Raw genomic sequence first — 20,577 nt, 5'->3', positions numbered from 1 at the left:
TGATGATCAAGCTGCAGCAACTATGGCAGTGTTATTGAATGAAGAAAGTAAAGGACTGCTGCACAATGATGGGTTAGGGTTAAACATTATTAAACACTTTATTTCACAAACAAACAAAAAAACTAAAAGATAGAAATTTTGCAACACATATGGTGATATACAGGTAAATATATGCCATTGTTACATGTAATACGTTGGTCATCCATCCATGATTTATTTTAAACAAGCTGAACATTTGTACTTTATTGGTGGAGGTGGAATCAAAGACTAATCTCAAGCCTTTTACCCTGAACTTTTATGTAAGATCTGTAGTGAGCAGGAGCCTGCTTTAGAAGGTCAGTAATGGTGTAGTTAAATTGATTCACTACAGATCTGACAGTTTCCAGAATGTAATCAATTGTGCCATTTATAGTTGCAATGTCGACAGCTGTGTTTGCATAGTTGGTGATTATTTTCATTAAGTTTAGATATTTGTCATAGAGAGCATTCATGTAGCCAGCAATGGCACCAAGGAAATCAGACTTCAGGGTGTTGTCAACAAAGTCCTGAGCTTGGTCAACAAAGAATTTCAAGGTGTCACCCAGTTTCTCAAGAAGCATGTCTACACTCTCAATTTGTTTCAAAAAATCCACAACAGGATTAAGCACCATCTTTACCCTGTCTCTTATCTGGTCTATTATTTTAGCTCCAGCCATAACATCACCAACATGCATTGTGACGTTAATTTTACTGATCATGTTAAATGCAACATTGAAAGTATATTCGACATTAACAGCCAACATGTGCATCGCCTTCTGTACCATAGTAGTAATGCTGATGGTCAGCTTATTGACCACCTCAATGAGAGAGCTCATCTCTTTAGAGCCAGGCAGTTTCACCTGGGTCTCCCTCAGCACCTTGATGGCAGAATCAAGGAAGACTTGAACAGTCTTCTGGTACTGAACAACAGTGTTCCTAAAGAGGATAGACACCTGGCTCAGATGTGGGCTATGGTTGTTTGCTATACTGTGGGCCTCCTCAATGTAGTCAATAATAATAATCTTTAGTTGACCAGTGTATCTGAAGAACTGGTGTTTCTCAGCATAGCTAGACAAACATGAAGTGATAGCAGGAAGTCTTTCTTGTAGTCCACTGAGCATGATGTTAGGAGCATCCATGTTGAAGAACAGCTTTAGATTTATTTTATCCACATCCTTGGCAGAAGCTTTGATGGTGAAGATCTCAACATCCTTTCCAGGATCAGACTGTTAAACATTTTAAAAAAGGATAACATGAGATGTATCTCTTGACAATTTTAAGTTTGCAAATACAATACCAAAATGAGATTCTTACAGCATAACGGCCATAAACCCTGGCATTCATCTGAGATGGGACCCTGCCATTGAGCTGAAGACCCAGCAAGCCAGCAGAGGGGATAGATATTGTAGAACTGATTCCATCTTTGCGGGCAGCACAACGCAAGTTAACATCTGTGAAGGCAGGGCTGGTGATGTCCACATTGAGGGTGGCACGGGAGGCACTGTAGAGACAGGAATTTTTCACATGTAATTCATAAATATACATCATATATTGTCTGTTCTTGAAACATGAGTAGATATATGTGTGTGACCTGTAAATATTCAAATTACAACAGTAAAATCCCCCAAAATGACACACAATGGTTGTTTCAAGTGTTACCTCAAAGTATGGGAAAAAGCATGTTGAATGTCCATGGTCAGATCGGTATGGGTGAAAATCCCATTCCCAGTCAGGCTTACTCCAGCTACTTCAAAATTAATGGTAATGGAAGCTGTTGAAGAACATTGACCTTAGTTAACATGAATAATTATACTTTCTATTTAATGTGTAAAAGTGTGTTATGCTAAGAAAAAGAACTTACAGTCCAGGTCATAATTCAAGAAGTCAATAGCAGAGGTGGCAGAGGACTTGAAGATGACTTTGAAGACTGGAGCATTGCCTTCAACCTCAGCTAGCTGGTTTGTGGTGTACAGTGGGCTGACAAACTTGGTAATTGTAGAGATCTTCTGCTTGGCGGCTGTCACTTCAGCAACAGTTTTCTCATAGATGGTGAGATCACCCAGGTCACTTGGCTGAGACATATCAATTTCAATATCAGCAGTCAAAGAAGACACTGGTGCAAGATCAATGGTAGCCTGGGCCACATGCTTCCCCTTGGTGTTGAAATTGAATAAGTTTACTTCATTATTGCCAGCATACTTCAGCACTGCATATACACGGCTCAGGGAGGCTTCAACAGCAATGTTCTCATTTATATCCATGACAATGACTGGGATGGTGGCATGGTTAAGTTTGGCATCAGCAATGACCTTGGAGGTGCAGCGTAGGCCAATATTATTCATGTACACATTAACCTCATTATCCAGGGCCCCCAAAACTACATAGTCTTCGAGCACTGTGCCATCCATCTTTGCCTTAGTTGTTGACTCCATGGAAACATCCTCAAAGGTTCCTTCCAGCTTCAGATTGTGGTCTGCCTCTACATTTCCAACAGCTTTGATCACAGGGATGTTGAAATCACCCTTCATTGTCAAGGTGGAGACAGCATTTGCTTTGCTTGTAGTGTCTGCAACCAGATTTTGGTTTGCTTCCAGGTTGAGTATAGGGAGGGCAATCTTAGCAACAGTAGTCACAGAGACAGCAGTTTCAAAAGTTTCAGTGCTCATACTGACTGTGCTGTCATGAGTGCCTTCAATGTGATGATTTTCCAGGGACAGGGAATTGGCCAACTTGATTCCTCTCTTGGTGGTCAGACTGGTGGTACCATCGAGTTTGGCTTTTAGGCTCTCGAATACAGAAGTGGTGGTACCTCCCAGACGGAATACCAGATCATCCTCAGCATACAATCCAGCATTGACATTTAGGTTAATGATGGCGGACTTGAAAGACAGTTCTGTGATCATGTTACCCATAGGGGCAATGTTGATCAGACCCATTATATCAACAAGGGGTGCAGCTTGGCTTTTTTGGTAAACAATTTTAACATCTACATTAACACTCTGTTCAGTGGTAGTCAAAATGTTTTTCAGCCCAGTTTGGTCATACAAATCAATATCACTAATTGCCGGGGTATGGAAGTCAACAAACGGAATATTAATTTCAGGGATGCTGATAGGCCCAGTTAAGAAATCAAGGTTTGCTTCTCCTTCTATGGCAGTAAAAATAGCAGCCTCCCTCTCATTGTTCTCTACAGTCAAGTTCCAGAACAGTTTGTGCTGATTGAGACGAGCCAGAGCTACAGTGTTCATATGGTGTGTGTCAGGCTTGAAGGTTGCAAAGTAATCATTCTGCAGATCCATTTTGGCAGTAAAAACATCATTGAAATTTAACTTTGTGTTTCCCTTATTTTGAAAGCTGAACGCAACCTCAGTGGGACAAACAGCAATGTCGATGGCATTGTTGAAGGCTCCATTAACAATTCCAATTAAATCTGTGTTATGGGTTGCCTTCAGCTCAAACTTCATTTCTTGAAGGTCGGCATTTATTGATCCAACTACAAGGTTGTTTTTGACGGCAGGGCCTTCTGCTTCAGAGCGAACATCAAACTTGAAATTGCTGAAGATGACATAGTCAGCACTCAGGGTTTGTTTCATCCTCAGAAGGAATGTATCGGTATCGCTAATGAAGGTCAACTTGACTGTAGCTGGATTGACTATGACTTGCAGATCACTCTTGTGGGTACTGTCATGAGAGTTGAAGGCAGAAGTGCCCTGATTGCCAACAGTTAGTGTAATAGTGGTACCTTCCTGGCGGGCCATTACTTTTTGAATCACAGATGTCTCACCAGTGAGGCCAATGGTGGGGAGGTTGAGCACATGTTTGTAGGAAGTGTCAGTAGTAGCAGATAAACCACCCTTGGTAACTAAGAAAGCTTCGTTTAAAAGCTCAGCATTGTAGGCTGCTGTGGTGGCCTTTACTAAGGTCTTGGCTGAGGCCTGGGCTGAAAAGTCATAGACTGTCACAGACACATCGTGATCCACAGCAAGAAAAGCGTGGGTGAATTTAAAGGTTTCAGCAGCAATCACACGACCGCCTATGGGAAGAGAAATGCGAGCAGTGGAATCCAGATTAAAGTTAAGGCTCTCAAAGTTAAGAGATGTCCCTTGGGATGTCAGAAAAGCTGTCAGCTGGGAAGTATCATCATCAAATGAACTCTGGACCTCAGCAGCATTCCTAATAATGTAGAGGGGGGAGTTGACTTTTATCTCAAACCTCAATTTACCAAATCCTGGAATCCTAATCTCACGAGGAATGACTGGCAGATTAAATGTTGGGAGCTGGAGAGTCTTAATAAGTTTCTCTGCTGGAACAGCAGGCAGGGTGGGGAAAGATAACTCAGGTACTGTAATTTCAGGAAGTGAAACCTCAGGCAGTGCAGCAAGGTAGGTCATACTCAGGTCCCCAAATGAAGCACCCATATAAAACAGTTTCGCCTCAATGTTAATAATTAAATCAATCAAGTCGATGATTATCTGTTTAATATCATCAACTGAGATGGTGCTGGCTTGCACTGTGTGGAAGCCCAAAATGGTGAACTCAGGAATGTCCAGCTGTGTTGGAATTTCAAACTGTTGAAGCTCATCCATGCTGATCTTCATGCGAGGCACAACAAAATCAGTGAGAGGGATGGTGAATGATGGTGTGTTGAGCTCAGTTTTCTTAAAACCAGCAAAGAGCCCCTCAGTGATCTGCTTAATCTCACTGATGATCTTTTGCTCAGGAGCGACCCTCTTAATCATCTCAACCATATTAGTAAACATATCAGAGATGATGGTAATGAACTTGCTTGCCAACTGCAGATAGGAGTTTATCTCAGCTCTGACATCCAGTTTTGTAATTCCCTGCTTTATATTTTCAATCAATCCCTCCAGATTATTAAACACAACATTGTCAACAATATCCTTTACAGTTCTCATAAATTCTACAATTTTGATTTCTCTTAGTTGTTCCAGAGATTTTCTAATCACAAAGTTGACAAAATCTGTTGTTGCCTCAAGTTTCTGGGGGATTTCAAGAGACCTGATGAGTTCATTCACATTAGCAATCATTCGATTGGCATAATCCACAAAGTCATTATAATCAAATGATTTCAGTTTCTGTTCAATGACGCCAAGATATAGATTCATTTGTGTAATTATTCCTCTAATCTCAGTTGCTTTCATGTAGCTGATAGCATCCTGGAAGGCTTGCATCAATTTGGAGGGGATATCTGCATCCTTCACTAATTTGGCTACAGCCCCGATGGTTTCCTCAATTTGGAATTGCTTGATGAGCTCTACAACTTTTTCCAGGATGGCTTGAACCTTTTTGTCAGCCTCTAACTGTACAATCAACACTCTCATCTCTGCATTAAATGTGTTGAGTCTACCAACAATGTCCTGCATTATTTCCCTAAAGTAATCTGCCATTTCACTTAAAATCTCTGTGGGAATCTGACTCACTAGATGTTCAATGTGAGCTTTGACATTGATGGATGAAATGTATCTTTTCAACTCAGCAGCAAAATTCTGCACATCAAAGTTTTCAATTATTTGTTTCACATCACTAATTATTGTATGTAGTTTAGATCTGATTTCGTACTTGGCATCAATATCATACAGGAATGCAATGCTGCTGCCCCTCAGCTTTTCCAGGTCAATGGCCTCTATCATCTCCTTTATGGAATCAATCATAGACACAACCATAGTCTTGACATCATACTCCTCATTTATAACACTAAGCTTATACTGGATATCCTGAATTAAGGTTTCAGGGAGGGTGCCACCAACGAAAATGTCCATAATCACACCAGCAAAGTGTTGGATATAAACAGTCAGATCAGCCATCAGTTTCTCAACAGAAACCTTCAGATTCCTCAAAGAGGCTTCCAAATCATTCATGGAGATGACATGAATGATGTCATCTACATACTGAGTAAGAGCCTCAAGCTTAGCCCTTATCTCTGCATTGTTAATGTAGTCCTGCAGTGTCTCTGCAAACTGCACAACACAAACGCTGATGCTTTCTAAGACAACTGAAAGACTTTCAGTAAGAGGGAACTGGATTATGTGACTACTTGTACTCTTGTCATACTTGAGAAAGCCAGAGATAGTGAATTCCTGGTTCTCTGTGGAGTCTGTGTTGATAATGTTTGTGAGGACAGTGCTAGAAATTTCTATTCCAATTCTTTCATCAGTGTTGTAAACACTCATGTCCTGCTGGAAGATGTGCTCATTCATTTTAGACTTTATTCTAAAATTGGTCTTCTGCTCTTGAAGTGAAAGAATGGTATCCAAGTTGTTGTCAATCATTGTCTCAAGGGAAAAACCATTATCAAACTGCTGGGTTGCAGATGCTCTGCATTCATGTGAGCTAGCAAAAGCCAGGGGTTGTGCTTTGAGGAGGAACTTGCTGTAGAGCTGGGCACTGTGCTTTCCATACATGGTCATGTCTCCATCAGCATTGAAGATGGCATCAAGGTTGAAATCAAAAGGAACAATGCTGCAACGGATGGTATGGTCAAAGCGCATTGGCTGAGAGTTGAAGCGGGCATCGTTAGTGATCCTGGCAGCAAGACCAATCATTTCAAGCTCAGTGTTGTGGCTCATGTGGGTTCCAAAGAGTTTACCATTGGTGCTACACTTTGCGTTAGCGGTCATATCAGCATAGTTAACCTGATAGGTGTGCTTGATCTCTTCCTCTCCATAGATAGCTTTCAGGCTTCCAGTCACATCCATCCTGTAAAGCTCTGCCTGCAGTTTAGCCTCATTCATGAAGTGGGCAGCCAGAAGTTTAAAGTTGTTATTAACATTGGCTGAAGCAGTGTAAGGTTTCAGGTCGATGGTGATATCATGAGTGTAAGAGGCATACTCACTAGCAATGGCTTCAGCCTTTGAGTTGAAGTCAAGGCTAGAGAGAGTAATCGTCAGAGTGTTGGCATTATCAACCTTGATGTCACGCATTGCAGCCTTGTTGGTAATGGATAGGGTAGCCCTTGAAGCATCAAGCCCGGCACTGAAGGTGTTTTCCAGGGACAGGGGGCTCTGGAGGGTGGTTGTTCCACTTGTGGTCAAACCATCCTTGTTCATTGTCAGAGTTATCTTGTGGGTACCCTCATTCTCAAGGAGCTTCACAGTGGCATCACTGTTTACAGCCAGACCATTGACATCAAGAGAGGCAGTCAGCAGAGAGTAAACACGGTTTTCAGAGTGGTCTGCATTTGTCGCTATTCTTAGGACAACTTCACCTGCACCAGCAGAGGCTTCAGCCTGGTTGCGGATTGTCATACCAAGAGCAAGAGCACTGGCATCACATTTCAGTGACAGCTTGCTGTCTTTGAAGGAAAGATCAACAACATGGGTCAAGGTGTTCTCAAAGGCATTGGTGTTGGACACAACTGAGAGTTCCCCATTAACAAGGGTTGCTGCAATTGTGTTCTGGGCCTTCAAAATCGTGGTGTCAAACTGAACAGAAGAATCAATCTTTGCTTCTGGCCTGAATGGAAGGATGTTAAACGACTGGGTTGAAATGGTCTTGCCATAAAGGGGGCCTGCATTGAACATTCCCTCAAATTTGCTATTGGCAGTGATTTCTTCAGTGTTGACACCAGTCATACCATTGTGCTCCAGTGCAATGTTGAGACCGAAAGGACTTGTGGCTTCGACCTTGCTGCTTGATCTCAAATTGATTGTGTCTGTGATGGTTGCATCTTCAACAATACTAAAACTGGCTTCAATAAATTTATGGGCCAAAGAGCTTTTCACGTGGGCCTTGATGGAATCAGTGGTGGCCAACATTCCAGATCCTAAAAAAACACACACAAGAAGAAAAGATAACTGATTGTTGCATCTATAGCAGGATTATATTACAAAACTTAAGCAGTATATCCTCATTACTTTTGAAATGGTTAAACAAAAAGAAAAAAAAAATACCTTCAATCTTTATTGAGAGAATGTCAAGTGGGGAAGTTCCTTTCACATCAAACTTAGCTGAGTAGCTAGGTGTTTCCACAACATCTTTGCCGGCAGCCATTGAGGCCTCCATGTCATATAGGTTGCTCTTCATCAGAGTTGAAAGCTCAGCTTTGCCAAAAAGAGGAACAGACAGAGTAAGGCTCTCAGGGACAAAAAGCTCTGGGATTGGAATCTCCATGGATGTGATCTCCAGTCCAAATTGGGGCAGAGACACGTGAGGTGTGGTTAAAGCTGGTGGGAAGTTGAGCTCCTCTGTTGACTTTCCACCAAGTGGGAGAGGGATAGTAATGGTGAAGCGCTCATTGTTGAAGTAGTAGACAGCCTTTGCCTCACTGTTAAAAGTAGTTAGAAGTAAAATGCATTAATATTTTGGGAATAAAGTGAGATAATTTAAAGAATTACGATGAACTTGTTGACACTTACGTATTCATAAACAATGTCTCTGGCAGGGAAATCTCAGGTACTCTGAAGTTCTGAATGTAAGGGATATCATCACCATACTTGTCCATGTAGTTGTTTGCAGCCTAAGAAATAGACAATCCTTGTTATATGCTTGTTTCACATTTTACCCATGACAATCAGAATAATTACTACATTTAAGAGTCATACCTCCACAAACTTCTTAAAGATGTGACGGACTTTCATGTCGGTCTGGCCCACCTGTGTATCAAGAAGTTGGTTGCCATACTTCTCAAATACATCATTATTTGGCAAGATGGTAGTCTCAGTATTCACATCAGACTTGATCTCAACCTCAATCTTGCTGGCATCTGTAACAATAGAGAGCAATGAATCATCAGACATGTGCAAATATCCTTTTAAAATCCAGGTTATGGTTGAGGGGAAAACTTACTCTAAACAAAATTTGGCATTTTTCCCCAGGCAAAATGGCATGTTTCAAATCTGTTTTAATTCTGTCTCATTGATTGCCCTGAAATTGGGTGAGTGAGACCTTTAAATAATCAATAACATAATGTAATTCATTTTTATAGATTAATGTAGTGGAATCTCCTGGTCCCAAACTGTCAAAAACATTAAGGATCAGCATTATACCCAGCTTCTGTGTCCCAGATTCAGCAATTGAAATTATTGAAAATATTCCCCTGTTTAAGGAGTAGGCAGCCACTTAGTTCACTATGAATTAATATTCTGAAAAATGAGCAACTGGAAAATTACATTACCATATTTCATTGCAATGTTCTGCTTAGACTTGGCATCCATGACCTTGATGTCACTGTCAAGCTCCAATTCCAGTTCTTCTTCATGCTTCAGGTTAGCCGTGAAAGTAGCGTCAGTGTTGATTGAGGGGACAAGAAGTTGGACTTGCAGCATACCTTCCTTCATGGCCTTCAGACTGAAACATTTACCAGTGAGTCAGAATAATCTAAATCACAAGTGTGACATTAATGTTGTTTGTGAGGATACATGGTTAATTTCTTACCTGGCACGGCCAACCAAGGAGAGCTGAGGGATGTTCTTGTTAAGCAGGTCAAGAGAGATGGAGTGAGTTCCTTTGCCCTTGGTGTTCCCGTCAACAACACCCAGTCTGAATCCAGCTTCCACATCGTAGTCAGGGATCTGGAAGTCAGCTGTGATGACATTCTTCCTTCTGTTATATTTCATGATTGCTCTGGCTTCTGTGGGCTCCACACCTGTTGCCAACCAACCAGGACAGTAGTATTACATTTCAAAGCTTCTCTAGATTGAGCCAGTGATGAAGTTGAAATAATTTCAAGTACTGTACATTACCTTCAGCCCTCAGAACAAACTTCACAGAGTCAACCTTCTGCCTGCCTTCTTCTCCCTCCCTGAGGAGCTCATAGGCAATGGTGGCTGTGTACTCAGTGACTTCACCAGTAGGGTGGAGCTCCACAGCAAATCTATGAAGACAATTCAATAAATTAGCAAGTATTTCTTAGGTAATTTATTTTAGAAGGGCAATTATTTGTTGATGTTTTGCTTACTTGCTGTCTCCGGTGAAGGGGAAGTATGGGGCTGTCTCTTGAGAGAAAGCATCGGTGTACTTCAGAGCAGTGCAGTATTTCATTCCAGTGAAGAAGGGAGTACACTCACTAACATCAACCTTGTCCATCACCATGGGAGGGATTGTTTTCAGCTCTGATCCAGTCACTGCCACCAGGTTGTTTCTAAATTTGAAATGAATTGTTGAGTTCAAATTGAGATATGACTGTTTTTTTGTTTGTTTTGTTCTCAATATTATGAAGTTAAAATGGCCATTATCACAGACATAAAATCCTCTCAATTATTTCATTATTTAAAAGAAATAGCTTTCTTCAACTTTTTTTGACAGTAACATTATTCCCTTTATACTTCAGGTTTGTTAGATTAACAAAGTGCATTACAACAAGGAGTGCAAAACAGTTTCCTGGATTTAAGATGGAGAAAATAGCATCATACTTGGAAGTTCAACTTAGGCTTACGTCATTTTGATGAGCTTGGTAGGGGTCATTGGAGCAGGGATAGTCAACTTGACTTGGTCCTGTCCCATGGAGATTTTGGCAGTGAGCCCACTCTCGTGGAAAATGTTGGTGTGCATCTCTAATCCAGAGTTGACATATTCAGGGATGTGGGAGCCAACTTGAGTTACAAACTCAATGCCAGCAGAGGGCATGAAGGCAACTTCGCTCTGTGTGGAAAAATAGAAGAAATGTGAATGGTTTTGCTGATACTGTATACAAGAAAAATGACAGGTGGCATTAAAATATGTTTTGAACAATTACCATGTGGCGAGCAATCTTAAGTCCTCCCTTGATACCAGGGGTGAATGTACCAGACAGTGCAACCCTCAGAGGCACACCAGTGACAGTAGGGAGGAAGAATTCATTGTCCATGAAGATGTAGTGGGCAAAGATTGTGTTGTCCGCCTTAGTCATCAGTTCCTTCATTAGCTTTGAAGGACAAAAACACATACAAAACAGTGAAATTTAAATGATAAACATACAAATTACAAATGTAATCAATTCTGTTATTATTATTAATTCATATAAATGCTTGCACTTACATCTGTAGGGACCATCTTGAACATGCTGTCAATCATCATGGCAGCAGAGTAAGCCATCTCCTCCATTTCATTGGTCCTCAAATATCCAAGCTCATTTCCTAAGAGTCTCAAATACACCATGGCCTCTGGAGACTGTGCACTGCTCAGTTCCTTTACCAGTTTGTTGAGGTTGCGTCCGACTTCCCTCATCAGGTTCTGTGAAGCCTAAACAGAAGTGTACACACTTTATTACTAAAATAAACCCTTATGTATAAAAAAAAAGTAATTTATGAGTACAGTAGTTTTCAGTCTGATATATATACATTATGCATATATCTATATAACACACATAGGACTGATTACTCTTAGTACCTGTCTATTCATGGTGTACTTCTTCAGAGCTGGCAGCATGTTCTGCAGGATCTCATTGACTCTGAGTGGCATGTTGTCAGACACAAAGTACATTGTCTTCAGGGCAGTGTCGGGGAAGAATCCATTCTCTCCAAACAGGGCATCAACAGTTGGCTCAAATCCTTTGCCCTCCATACCAATCTGTAAAGGTGACAAATATTTCACAATTAACTCACTGAAAGGTGACCTCAATCACGACATGTTTTAAAATAGTCCAAATTGTTTACCTCCATCATGTCAATGTCAAAGCCAAATGCCTTAAGAGTCATTTCAAGCATGACTTCCTTGGGCAGGTAACTGGTGCCCTCAAAGATCATGTTGCCTTCCACAGATCCAACCTTGTAGTTGCGAGAAAACTTGGTGGGGTCCATGATAGGACCAATCCTATTACCTTGCAGAGCATCGCGAATCTTCTGTCTCAGCCTTCATGAAAGAAAGACAAAATATCATAGTTATCCCAGTGATAGTGGTCAAATTAGAAATTCTACTCACCAGGTAGGTGAAAACACAAATTTAAACAATATAAGGCTGCATCAGCTCTTCACTTACTCTTGGGTCTCAGGCTCAGTTGAGGACAAAATGTTGGTAATGTGGGAAATCACAAAGCTCCTGACTTGTCTATCTTGTTCACTGGGCAAGGCAACAGTCAACTGAGCCAGTTCACTTGGCTGGGGGTCCTTCATAAGTACCAGATATGCAGCAATACGCTTTTGCATGGGGCTAGCACTGTCCAAGAGAACCTGCATGAGAACCTCTCTGCCCTGTGACCAAAAGAGATCAATAAAATGAGCCTATTGTAGAAATACATATGACAATAATCTTTCAAACCAATGAATTTGACTTGCCTCTTCAGGCACGGGAGTCAGCCTGTACACTTGGATGGCAGCCTGCTGCACAGCGAGGGAAGCTGCAGGTTGGTTCACACATTGGATCACTGCAGCTCTGAGTGCAGGACTAGCAGGTACCACAGCTGGAGCCATGTTTCCAATAACCTAGAATAAACAAAAATAATCATTCTCTTCACTGAGCAGAGTGTAAATTCAGACAACCTTGTTATTTAATAGTCAGATACATCCTTTAAACTAAGGTTATAATCTTTTATTTAATGTGAATTGTTTCAAATGTTAATATTTTTCCTGCATTTTAATATATTTTATTCTATGCTCCTTTGAACATAATTTTTTACCAGTGTTATTTCATTTTGTAGGTCTATGGAAGTCTTCTTTTAATCAAAAATCACTACTTTCCTCATTTTCCTGCTATTGTACAAAATGGTTGATTCCAGTTTCAGCATGTAGTAATTCAAAGATAATGTAAATATGACATTTGTCATTCTAATGATATACTTTTAAACATGCTTTTGTACTAGATTTCAATGTATGTCCCCTTTAAAACAGCTCAAGATAAGCTCTTATACAATGCATCTTGTTTTTAATTATTTAAGATTATTTTCATTAAAGGAAATGACACAAAACCGAATGTAGTAGATATCTACATTTCTGCTTATGAAGCCTGTCATTTTAAAAATATATATTTTTGGGTGAGATACATACCCTCAGTGTCATAAAAGTGTTGTCTTTGTCACCAGAACAGTCTCCCAACTGGGCTGCCATGAACTCAGCAACAGAGTAAATCTCAGGGATCAGTTTCCCTTCAGTTTTGTAAAACCTGTTATAGGGAAAATTGATACTTAAATCCAAAGCCTGGTTATCTGATTTTAGAAACAACAGCTTGATTGACGTATGGTTAACTTCACTCACCTCTTGACAACATTGCTCAGGGCAAACATGATGGGCTTGCTGATCTTGTATTTGGCCATCTCAAGCATGTCATTGATCAGGAGGGCAGAGGGATTGGACACAAGTCCCATAGCGAAAACAGTGGCATCAACCTCCAGTGATGAGCTGTCAAAGGTCCTGAGGATCTGCATGATGGCACTGCTGCACTCAGGGGTTCCACACTGAGCCAGAACCTGGTAGGTCAGGACACGGGACACTGCAAGAGCCTCAGGAATGGCAGGGCTCAGGGTCTCAGTCTTCATTCCACGGACCATGGTGACAATCTTGTGGAAGAGGTGGGCCCTCCTCTCACCCTGGGTCTCAGGCAGAGTGGCCAGTTCTCTCAGGAGGTCCAGACAAGCGGTTTTATCCTGGACAAGAGCTTTGTCCTCAACAGCTTCCATGTGAAGACCCATGGCAATGTTACCTGTGATACACAAGCGGTATTGTTGTAGTGAGTTCATTTTATCTTTAGTGACAATCTTGACAATTAACCACAAATTAAAACAACAAAAACTAAAAAGTGGGCTTACTTCGGTCAAAGACTCTGTCGTTGTGAGGAGAAACCTGAACCAGGGTCAGCTCTTGCTTTCCAGTGTTGGTAACACCGTACTCTCCCCTGTTGGAAGAAAACACTACAGGTTAAAAAGTACTGAACAACACTTGGATAAAACGCACCAGATATCAGTAGATAATGGCATAGAGTGCACATGTAAGGTTGGACTTACTTGTGTGAGAAGGGAATGAGGATGTGGTTCTCAGTGCAGGAGCCAGAGGTCATGTGTTTCTTCTCATTGTCAAACTTGTAGTTGCAGGTCTGGGAGCTTCTGACCAGCTGGGCAAGAGGGTAGTGCTGAAAGTAGACAAATAATCATGATAATGTTGAGGATTGTTTGACTTTAAAGAGGTTAACTGCCAAAGTGATATTATTCAAATTTCTGTGCATAAAAATAATTTAATTAACACAAATTACTTTCTGTGCACCAGGACATTTTTCATTTGAAAATCAAGATGGACAGCAAATGTTGCTTGTGTAAAAGCTGTCACAAAATCTGTAACTTTCCACTGTTTGTTGGATGTCTTACCATGCCAGAGATGAGTGCCAGAGGGCTGGTGTGATCTCTCATTGGGACAAATTTGTCACATCTGGACAGATCCCTGTTGAGACTGATGTCAGTTGCAATGTCCTCTCTAGCATTGATGGTGTAATAGGTCTTGCACATGCCATGGATGGTGGGCTGAAATGAATGATTACAGGAAACAATATAGATTTAGAGTGTATAATAGACAGCCATTCTCTAATTATCAGACTATGACTTCTTTTGAAGAAATGAGAAATCAGTGTACCATATTCTTGTTCTTGTCTTCTTCCAGCAGAGGCACAGCCAAGGCAGAGATGATACCCCTCTTGATGTTCAGGATGGTTGTTGTCTCACCATCCTCAGGATACAATTTTACACCATACACACCCTCAACCATAACCTTCAGAGGATATCTAAAAAGAAAAGGGGGGATATTTTCCATATTTAAAATAATGTTGAATGTTTTCAGTTACATAACACTATATATAGGTGTGTTCATAAAACTGTCACTTAATGGGAATCTGTACCTCTCCATTTCAGCGGCAAAGGCATCAGAGCTGGGTGCAGGACTGAACACGGGGTTGCCTTGTGTGTCCATGTCAACCACCTCACTCAGGCTACAGCCAGTGGTGCGAACGTTGAAACTACAAGCCTGAGGTACTTCAATTTCAACCTGTTTTAAAAGATTATTTTAGTTTTTCCTTGCCACATACTACATACATGATAATAAAAACATATATTATCATGTTGAATGGTGATATTTAGCTGTCAATAGAGTGGCCTGTACTACACCTTGCATGTGGCCTTCGGTCCATTCTTGAGATGTGAAGCACCATTGACGGCATTCAAGGACTCAGCTTCGTACAGGTATTCATACTTGTGGTAGGCTTTGTATCTTTGGTTTACTAGTAGAGAAGATGTTTATTTTAAATTAGAGTTATATATGCTACAAGAACAATTAGACAATGCAATGCAGTCATGTAGTGTTCATATGCAAAATGTGAGAACACGTATGTGCTAGCACCAAAGTTCAGTTTATGTCTGGACTTAAAACTATTGGTAGTTGTCAATTTATTTAGTTGCAGTTAATAACATTTACATTGTATATAGGCTGTGTAATATTTACATATTGAACTTACACAGGCAGGATGCATGCTCCTCCTGTGCATCTGTAAAGGAGATCATAAGAAAATTAGATGCAAAATGTTTTACTTTTTTTATTCTCTTTTTACTTCAAAGAGAGTTCAGTGGCACTTCAGGTTTTTTGCTTCAACAAAAGCAGCATGATGGAAATTAAAACATACTTACAAGCCAAGGCAAGAGTGATTAGGAGTACAGAAAGGAAGAGCTTTGAGTCCCACATCATGGGCTCGCTGAAACGGTCTTCTTTGGACTCCTTTGGTGAGTACTCAGGTGAGACTGAGAACTTATTCTCCCCATAGGCTTTTTATAGTGAAGGTTTTCCATACGAAGGGGGTGGGAATTACATACACTACTGTCCCAGCTCCAAAGTCCACTCTATGTGTGGAGGGACAAAGGCAACTGGTTTCGTAAAGCTTTCCATGAATTTTGATTCAAAGATAAATAAGTTAAAATGTGTGAATCCATCCCAAGTTACAAATAACCAGCAGTGCAATTCATATATTCCACATCACATCTGATAGAGTTAAAGTCACTAGATTGAGCATATAACAACCCTGATTTATTATAAATTTGAGCAAATAAAAAGAATCCCATTTTTAAGACACTGAGATATTGATGATTTAATCACTAGGCTTGAACCAGTCTGAGTTGTTGTGATATCAGGTTGTAATGTGACATGAGGGATATCCTGTTTTAGCTTATCAGGTGACACATGCATTTATAATTGTTGAGTCTCTTAATACTTCCTTTCCAAATGTCTCATCATAGTGAATGCAAAATACATTTTTCATAGGTTTATGTCAAAAATGTCTCTGCAGACTCTGAACAGAACAGATATTTTTAAATTGACCACTAAGTCAGAATATTTAGAATTTCATCTTTTGTATGAGTTAGTTTACATTTTTATATATGTCATATATTAAAGTGTACAGTACCATTCAAAAGTGTCTAATTCAATGAATGGGAAAGTATGACCTATATGAATATTGCATAATCCTACAGTCAAAATGCTTATTCAAAAGTACAAGTCAGAAACTGTGGGGTTTTGCCCCCTAACCATTGATAAGGAGTTGTAACACTAAACATGAACAGGTTGTTATCAAGCATCTTGTCAAAGGGGCATTGGACTACAGTCTCTGTCCTCTGTGTAGACATGATCTTTTATCATAACAGCTGTTGCAGAGATATCTGTAATCTGTAAAACTTGAGCCAAATAATACAAAACATTAAGGGCCTGGTGAATATTTTTTTTTTTACATATTCATAGTTTGAATGATATGGTCCTACAAGAACACCACAGTCTTGCCAAAGTTGCATCAGTTGCTGTATGTATTTGTTTGGTCTACAACTTTCCTTCTGCTATCAAGTGGGCAGGGCTCAGTTGGAAAAAGGTGATGTCATGTATTTCTGTGCACCAATTTGAAATGTGCTGACAGTTGTGGGTTATTTGCTTGTGTTATTTGCTTGTGTTGCAGAGCCACTTGGTAATATGTCAATCAAAACTGACCCAAACAACACCCATCCAATCCTGATGAAGCACATTAACTGATGACGTAAATATTAAACTCTTAATAAATTAACTTCTCCAGAACTTCAACTTTGATGTTATTTATGTAGTCATGCATATTTCATGCTATTGATAAATACCTGAGATTTTTTTTAGGGGCTATATGGGTGATACTCCTATTTTATAGTAAATACTATCAGTTGAAAAAAAAGATTGAATAAAGATGTTACAATGTTACATTTTGATTTAGAAGACGTTTTTAATCCAAAGCTACATACACATAAGATTGATTTGACTGCTTTAAGAGGAGATAATCAGTTTCTGATTAGCTTTGTAGTTATGAAACATGCCATTATCTAATCTAATAGGGCTGTCAAACTGCATTAGCTTTTTATTATTTATGAGCCCATTTATAATGTTTGGATGATTGGAGTTTGACATGTAAATCTCAGTTAACGCCACAATTTGGAAAACAATGATTAGTGATCTATTTGTGCTTGCTCTGTTTTCATAGAGCAACAGACTACTTGAGAGGCAATCGATGTAAATAATTTGATTAATTGACAATTAATTGTATTTCTCCCATATTTCAATCCCTCCCTGCGATGAAAGAGGTTTGCTTTTCCTTCTAATGAACAATATCTTAAAAACAAGAGCCTGATTTAAAGATCTATGAACATCTAGACATCATAGCACTTTTTTTGTCTTTTTGACCACTTTTACACTACATGTCACAATTACACAAACATTCAGAAACTGATAGCAGGGGCTACCACACAAGGTGCCAACCTGCTCATCAGGAAGGGACTAATATTCACTCACACACTATTGGCACAGCCATCGTTAGCAATTTGGGGTTAAGCATCTTGCCCAAGGACACATTGACATTTGGACAGGAGGAGCTAGGATTCAAACCACCAATCTTCTTATTAGTGGATGACCACTGTACCTCCTGATCCACAGACGCCCTAAGGTGATTAATCCAAAGAGAAAACCTAAAAGGGAACTGAGAGATTGACTGGCAAGAAATGATATTGATCAATATGTCCTTTCCTAAATTTGTTGGTAATCTACGAACAGATTTAGAACTTTCTCAGACCATGGGTATGCACAAATGATGACAGGGCTGCAGTGCTCTAAACCTAAAGTTTAAATGCCATACAAAATGTTTCCTGAACACATATGTGAAATAATTCACTTTTCCTTATTTTTCTGAAGCAAATGACACACACACATATATTAAATCATGCACTTATTTATTTGCGAGGACATCCAATAACTGTTTAAGGGTTTCATTCATGTTTTCATCCGTGCGTACAAATTATATTCCTAGCAAGTTAATTCACTTTTGCAAGCAGCAATGCTATTTTTATTTAAATAACATTTTGTGCTGATGGAATTGCACTTATTCATTACAAAAGACACAAGAAATAACCAGTATCATCTCAACAATTATGACATAAATGACCTCTGGGTGATGGCTCTTGGTGATGTCATCACTTTCTCCCTCATTCCTTGAACAAATTCCTAATAACTGTCCAATAATTGCTGCCAGTGTCTCATTCTGGGCTGCCAGATCTGGTGCTCTTTGTCCTTTTCCCCTATTTTTTTCTGGTCTGTGATTCGTGTTTTGGCATCAAGTTTGATATCAAACCTATTTTTTTTTACTTGTGCCACCGTCTGAACCTCGGGGGACACAGTATTCAACAATAGATTGGTTGGTTTTGGGCCAAAATACATCTCTGACCTTCTACTAGCCATCCAGACCTCTCAGATCATCTGGGACTGGTCTTCTATCTGTGCCCAGAGTCAGACGTAAACATGGTGAGGCTGCATTTAGTTATATGCATCCACAAATCTGGAACAAACTCCCAGAAAACTGCAGGTCTGCCAGAACCCTCAGTGCCTTTAAATCAACATTAAAGACTGTCATGTTTGCTGGTGCCTTTCATTAACTGCACTGTAACATTATTTTGCTATTTTATGTCTATTTAGTCCGTTTTAACTCTTGTTTTAGCTGCTTTATCTCCCTTTCTGTTTTTATTGCTTTTTATGTTTTAGCTGTTTTAATGCTTTCTCTTGTTCTTTAAAAAAAAAATGTATGTTTAAATAAGTTTTTTTATATTCTCCTTTTGCACTATATGTAAAGCACTTTGAGTTGCCCTGTTGCTGAAATGTGCTATACAAATACATTTGCCTTGACTTGCCTTTAAGTTCTATTTATTGGATATGAAGTGTTACATTTCTATGCCAATGGTTGTTTGTGTGTGGTCAGAGCTTTAAGCTAATATTAAAAAGAGACAATAGTAAGACTAAGTCCCATGGAAGTGCCACTATTTATGACAAACACATTTTAAAAAAGTAGTATTAGTACATCAATGTGTTATCGGCTCAAGGTATTACATTTGGAAAAGATTTTTTAAACCTAGCCAATAATGTAATAACTAGCCAATAACATAATAACTAATAACTGCCATAATTACATTATTGGCAAACGTTATTGGTTCAAAAAATGTTATTAGGTTAATGACTGCTACAGTATGTTTTGTGTGTTTCAATCACTCAATCAATCAAACAATCCATCAGTATTTATTTATGTAGCACCAAATCACAACAAAGGTCATCTCAAGGCACTTTTCACATAGATTAGGTCTAGACTGTACTCTTTAATTTGATTCAAAGAGACCCAACATCTCTTTGAATCAACACTAAAAATAATAGGAGTGGTGATATCAATCAGACATCCAGACATCCCGAGGTCCTGACGCCCCTAGTCCACCTGTGAGATGAGAGAGCACAGAGAACTTGGGGATTTTAACACTATTTTTAAGAAAACTTCAATGATGAAATATATGACTGGAAAAATAGTCTTTTATTTGACTGAAAGTCACAAAATGCAAAACAATGCAGTTGCATTCTGAAATGTTTTAATTAATCATCTTGTAATGAATGGCACTTCAGTTCTACTTGCTAAGTATGAATTATCATATATCATATCAGTTATCTCAACAGGTAGAAGCTATTAGTTCATAAACTAGACCGAGAGTGCCCACTGCAACAAGACTTTTGTTGACATACGCATTTCGTGCCGGCCCCTGAATACTGCTTCACAAGACAGCATGCACCTCGACGAGAAATATTGTCACATTTTAATCTCGTGAGATCTCATGACACAAGATCTCGTCACACCCCTAATTAATAGTACATGAATGTAAATGGATAGAGAGAGAGAGAGGGAGAAGGAGAGAGGAGCTCAGTGTATCATGGGAAGTCCCCTGGCAGTCTAGGCAGCTGGTTCAAGGCAGGCCTGGCCAGCCCTTAATATAAGCTTTATCAAGAAGGAACATTTTTAGCCTACTCTTCAACATAGAGAGAGTCCCCCGGACCGAATCTGGAAGATGGTTCCACAGGGGAGGAGCCTGATAACTGAGATTCTGCATCTGAATCTACTTTTGGAGATACTAGGACCAACAAGTAAGCCTGCATTCTGGGAGTGCAGTGTTCTTGTAGGTTCATGGGGTACTATGATCTCTTTAAGATATGATGGTGCTTGACCATTAAGAGCTTTGAAAGTGAGGAGAAGGATCTTGAATTATTTTCTAGATTTTACAGGAAGCCAATGCAGTGAAGCTAAAATGGTAGTAATATGATCTCTCTTTCCAGTTTTTGTCAGTACACGTGCAGC

General features: G+C 39.7%; 1 protein-coding gene across 1 annotated transcript; it reads right to left on the bottom strand.

The window, feature by feature from the left end:
* Positions 1 to 260: 260 nt before the first annotated feature.
* Positions 261 to 20,408, bottom strand: LOC128376850 (apolipoprotein B-100-like). The gene is made up of 29 exons (XM_053336705.1): positions 20,251 to 20,408; positions 17,715 to 17,860; positions 15,382 to 15,411; positions 15,035 to 15,147; positions 14,770 to 14,915; positions 14,508 to 14,655; positions 14,246 to 14,398; positions 13,889 to 14,013; positions 13,694 to 13,779; positions 13,143 to 13,587; positions 12,936 to 13,050; positions 12,228 to 12,374; positions 11,932 to 12,143; positions 11,610 to 11,805; positions 11,344 to 11,523; positions 10,993 to 11,196; positions 10,712 to 10,879; positions 10,412 to 10,617; positions 9,935 to 10,117; positions 9,720 to 9,850; positions 9,412 to 9,622; positions 9,152 to 9,324; positions 8,580 to 8,740; positions 8,394 to 8,494; positions 7,929 to 8,302; positions 1,880 to 7,801; positions 1,678 to 1,789; positions 1,333 to 1,519; positions 261 to 1,244 (listed from the first exon to the last, which is right to left on the bottom strand). The coding sequence occupies exons 1-29, from the start codon at positions 20,406 to 20,408 to the stop codon at positions 261 to 263; spliced, it is 11,517 nt and encodes a 3,838-aa protein (XP_053192680.1).
* Between the last annotated feature and the right edge of the window lie 169 nt (positions 20,409 to 20,577).

This window comes from Scomber japonicus, chromosome 17 (genome assembly GCF_027409825.1).
Source record: "Scomber japonicus isolate fScoJap1 chromosome 17, fScoJap1.pri, whole genome shotgun sequence".
Taxonomy (NCBI): Eukaryota; Metazoa; Chordata; class Actinopteri; order Scombriformes; family Scombridae; genus Scomber; species Scomber japonicus.
The sequence above is the reverse complement of the archived record's forward strand: the minus strand, read 5'-3'. Positions and strand labels throughout refer to the sequence as shown.

Coding starts and splice junctions, on each gene's coding strand:
- LOC128376850 (XM_053336705.1), bottom strand. CDS start 20,408: ATGAACCTACAAGAACACTGCACTCCCAGAATGCAGGCTTACTTGTTG. Junction 14,916..15,034: donor GACCGAAGGCCACATGCAAG/GTGTAGTACAGG, acceptor CTTTTAAAACAG/GTTGAAATTGAAGTACCTCA. Junction 10,118..10,411: donor ACCAAGCTCATCAAAATGAC/GTAAGCCTAAGT, acceptor TTTCAAATTTAG/AAACAACCTGGTGGCAGTGA.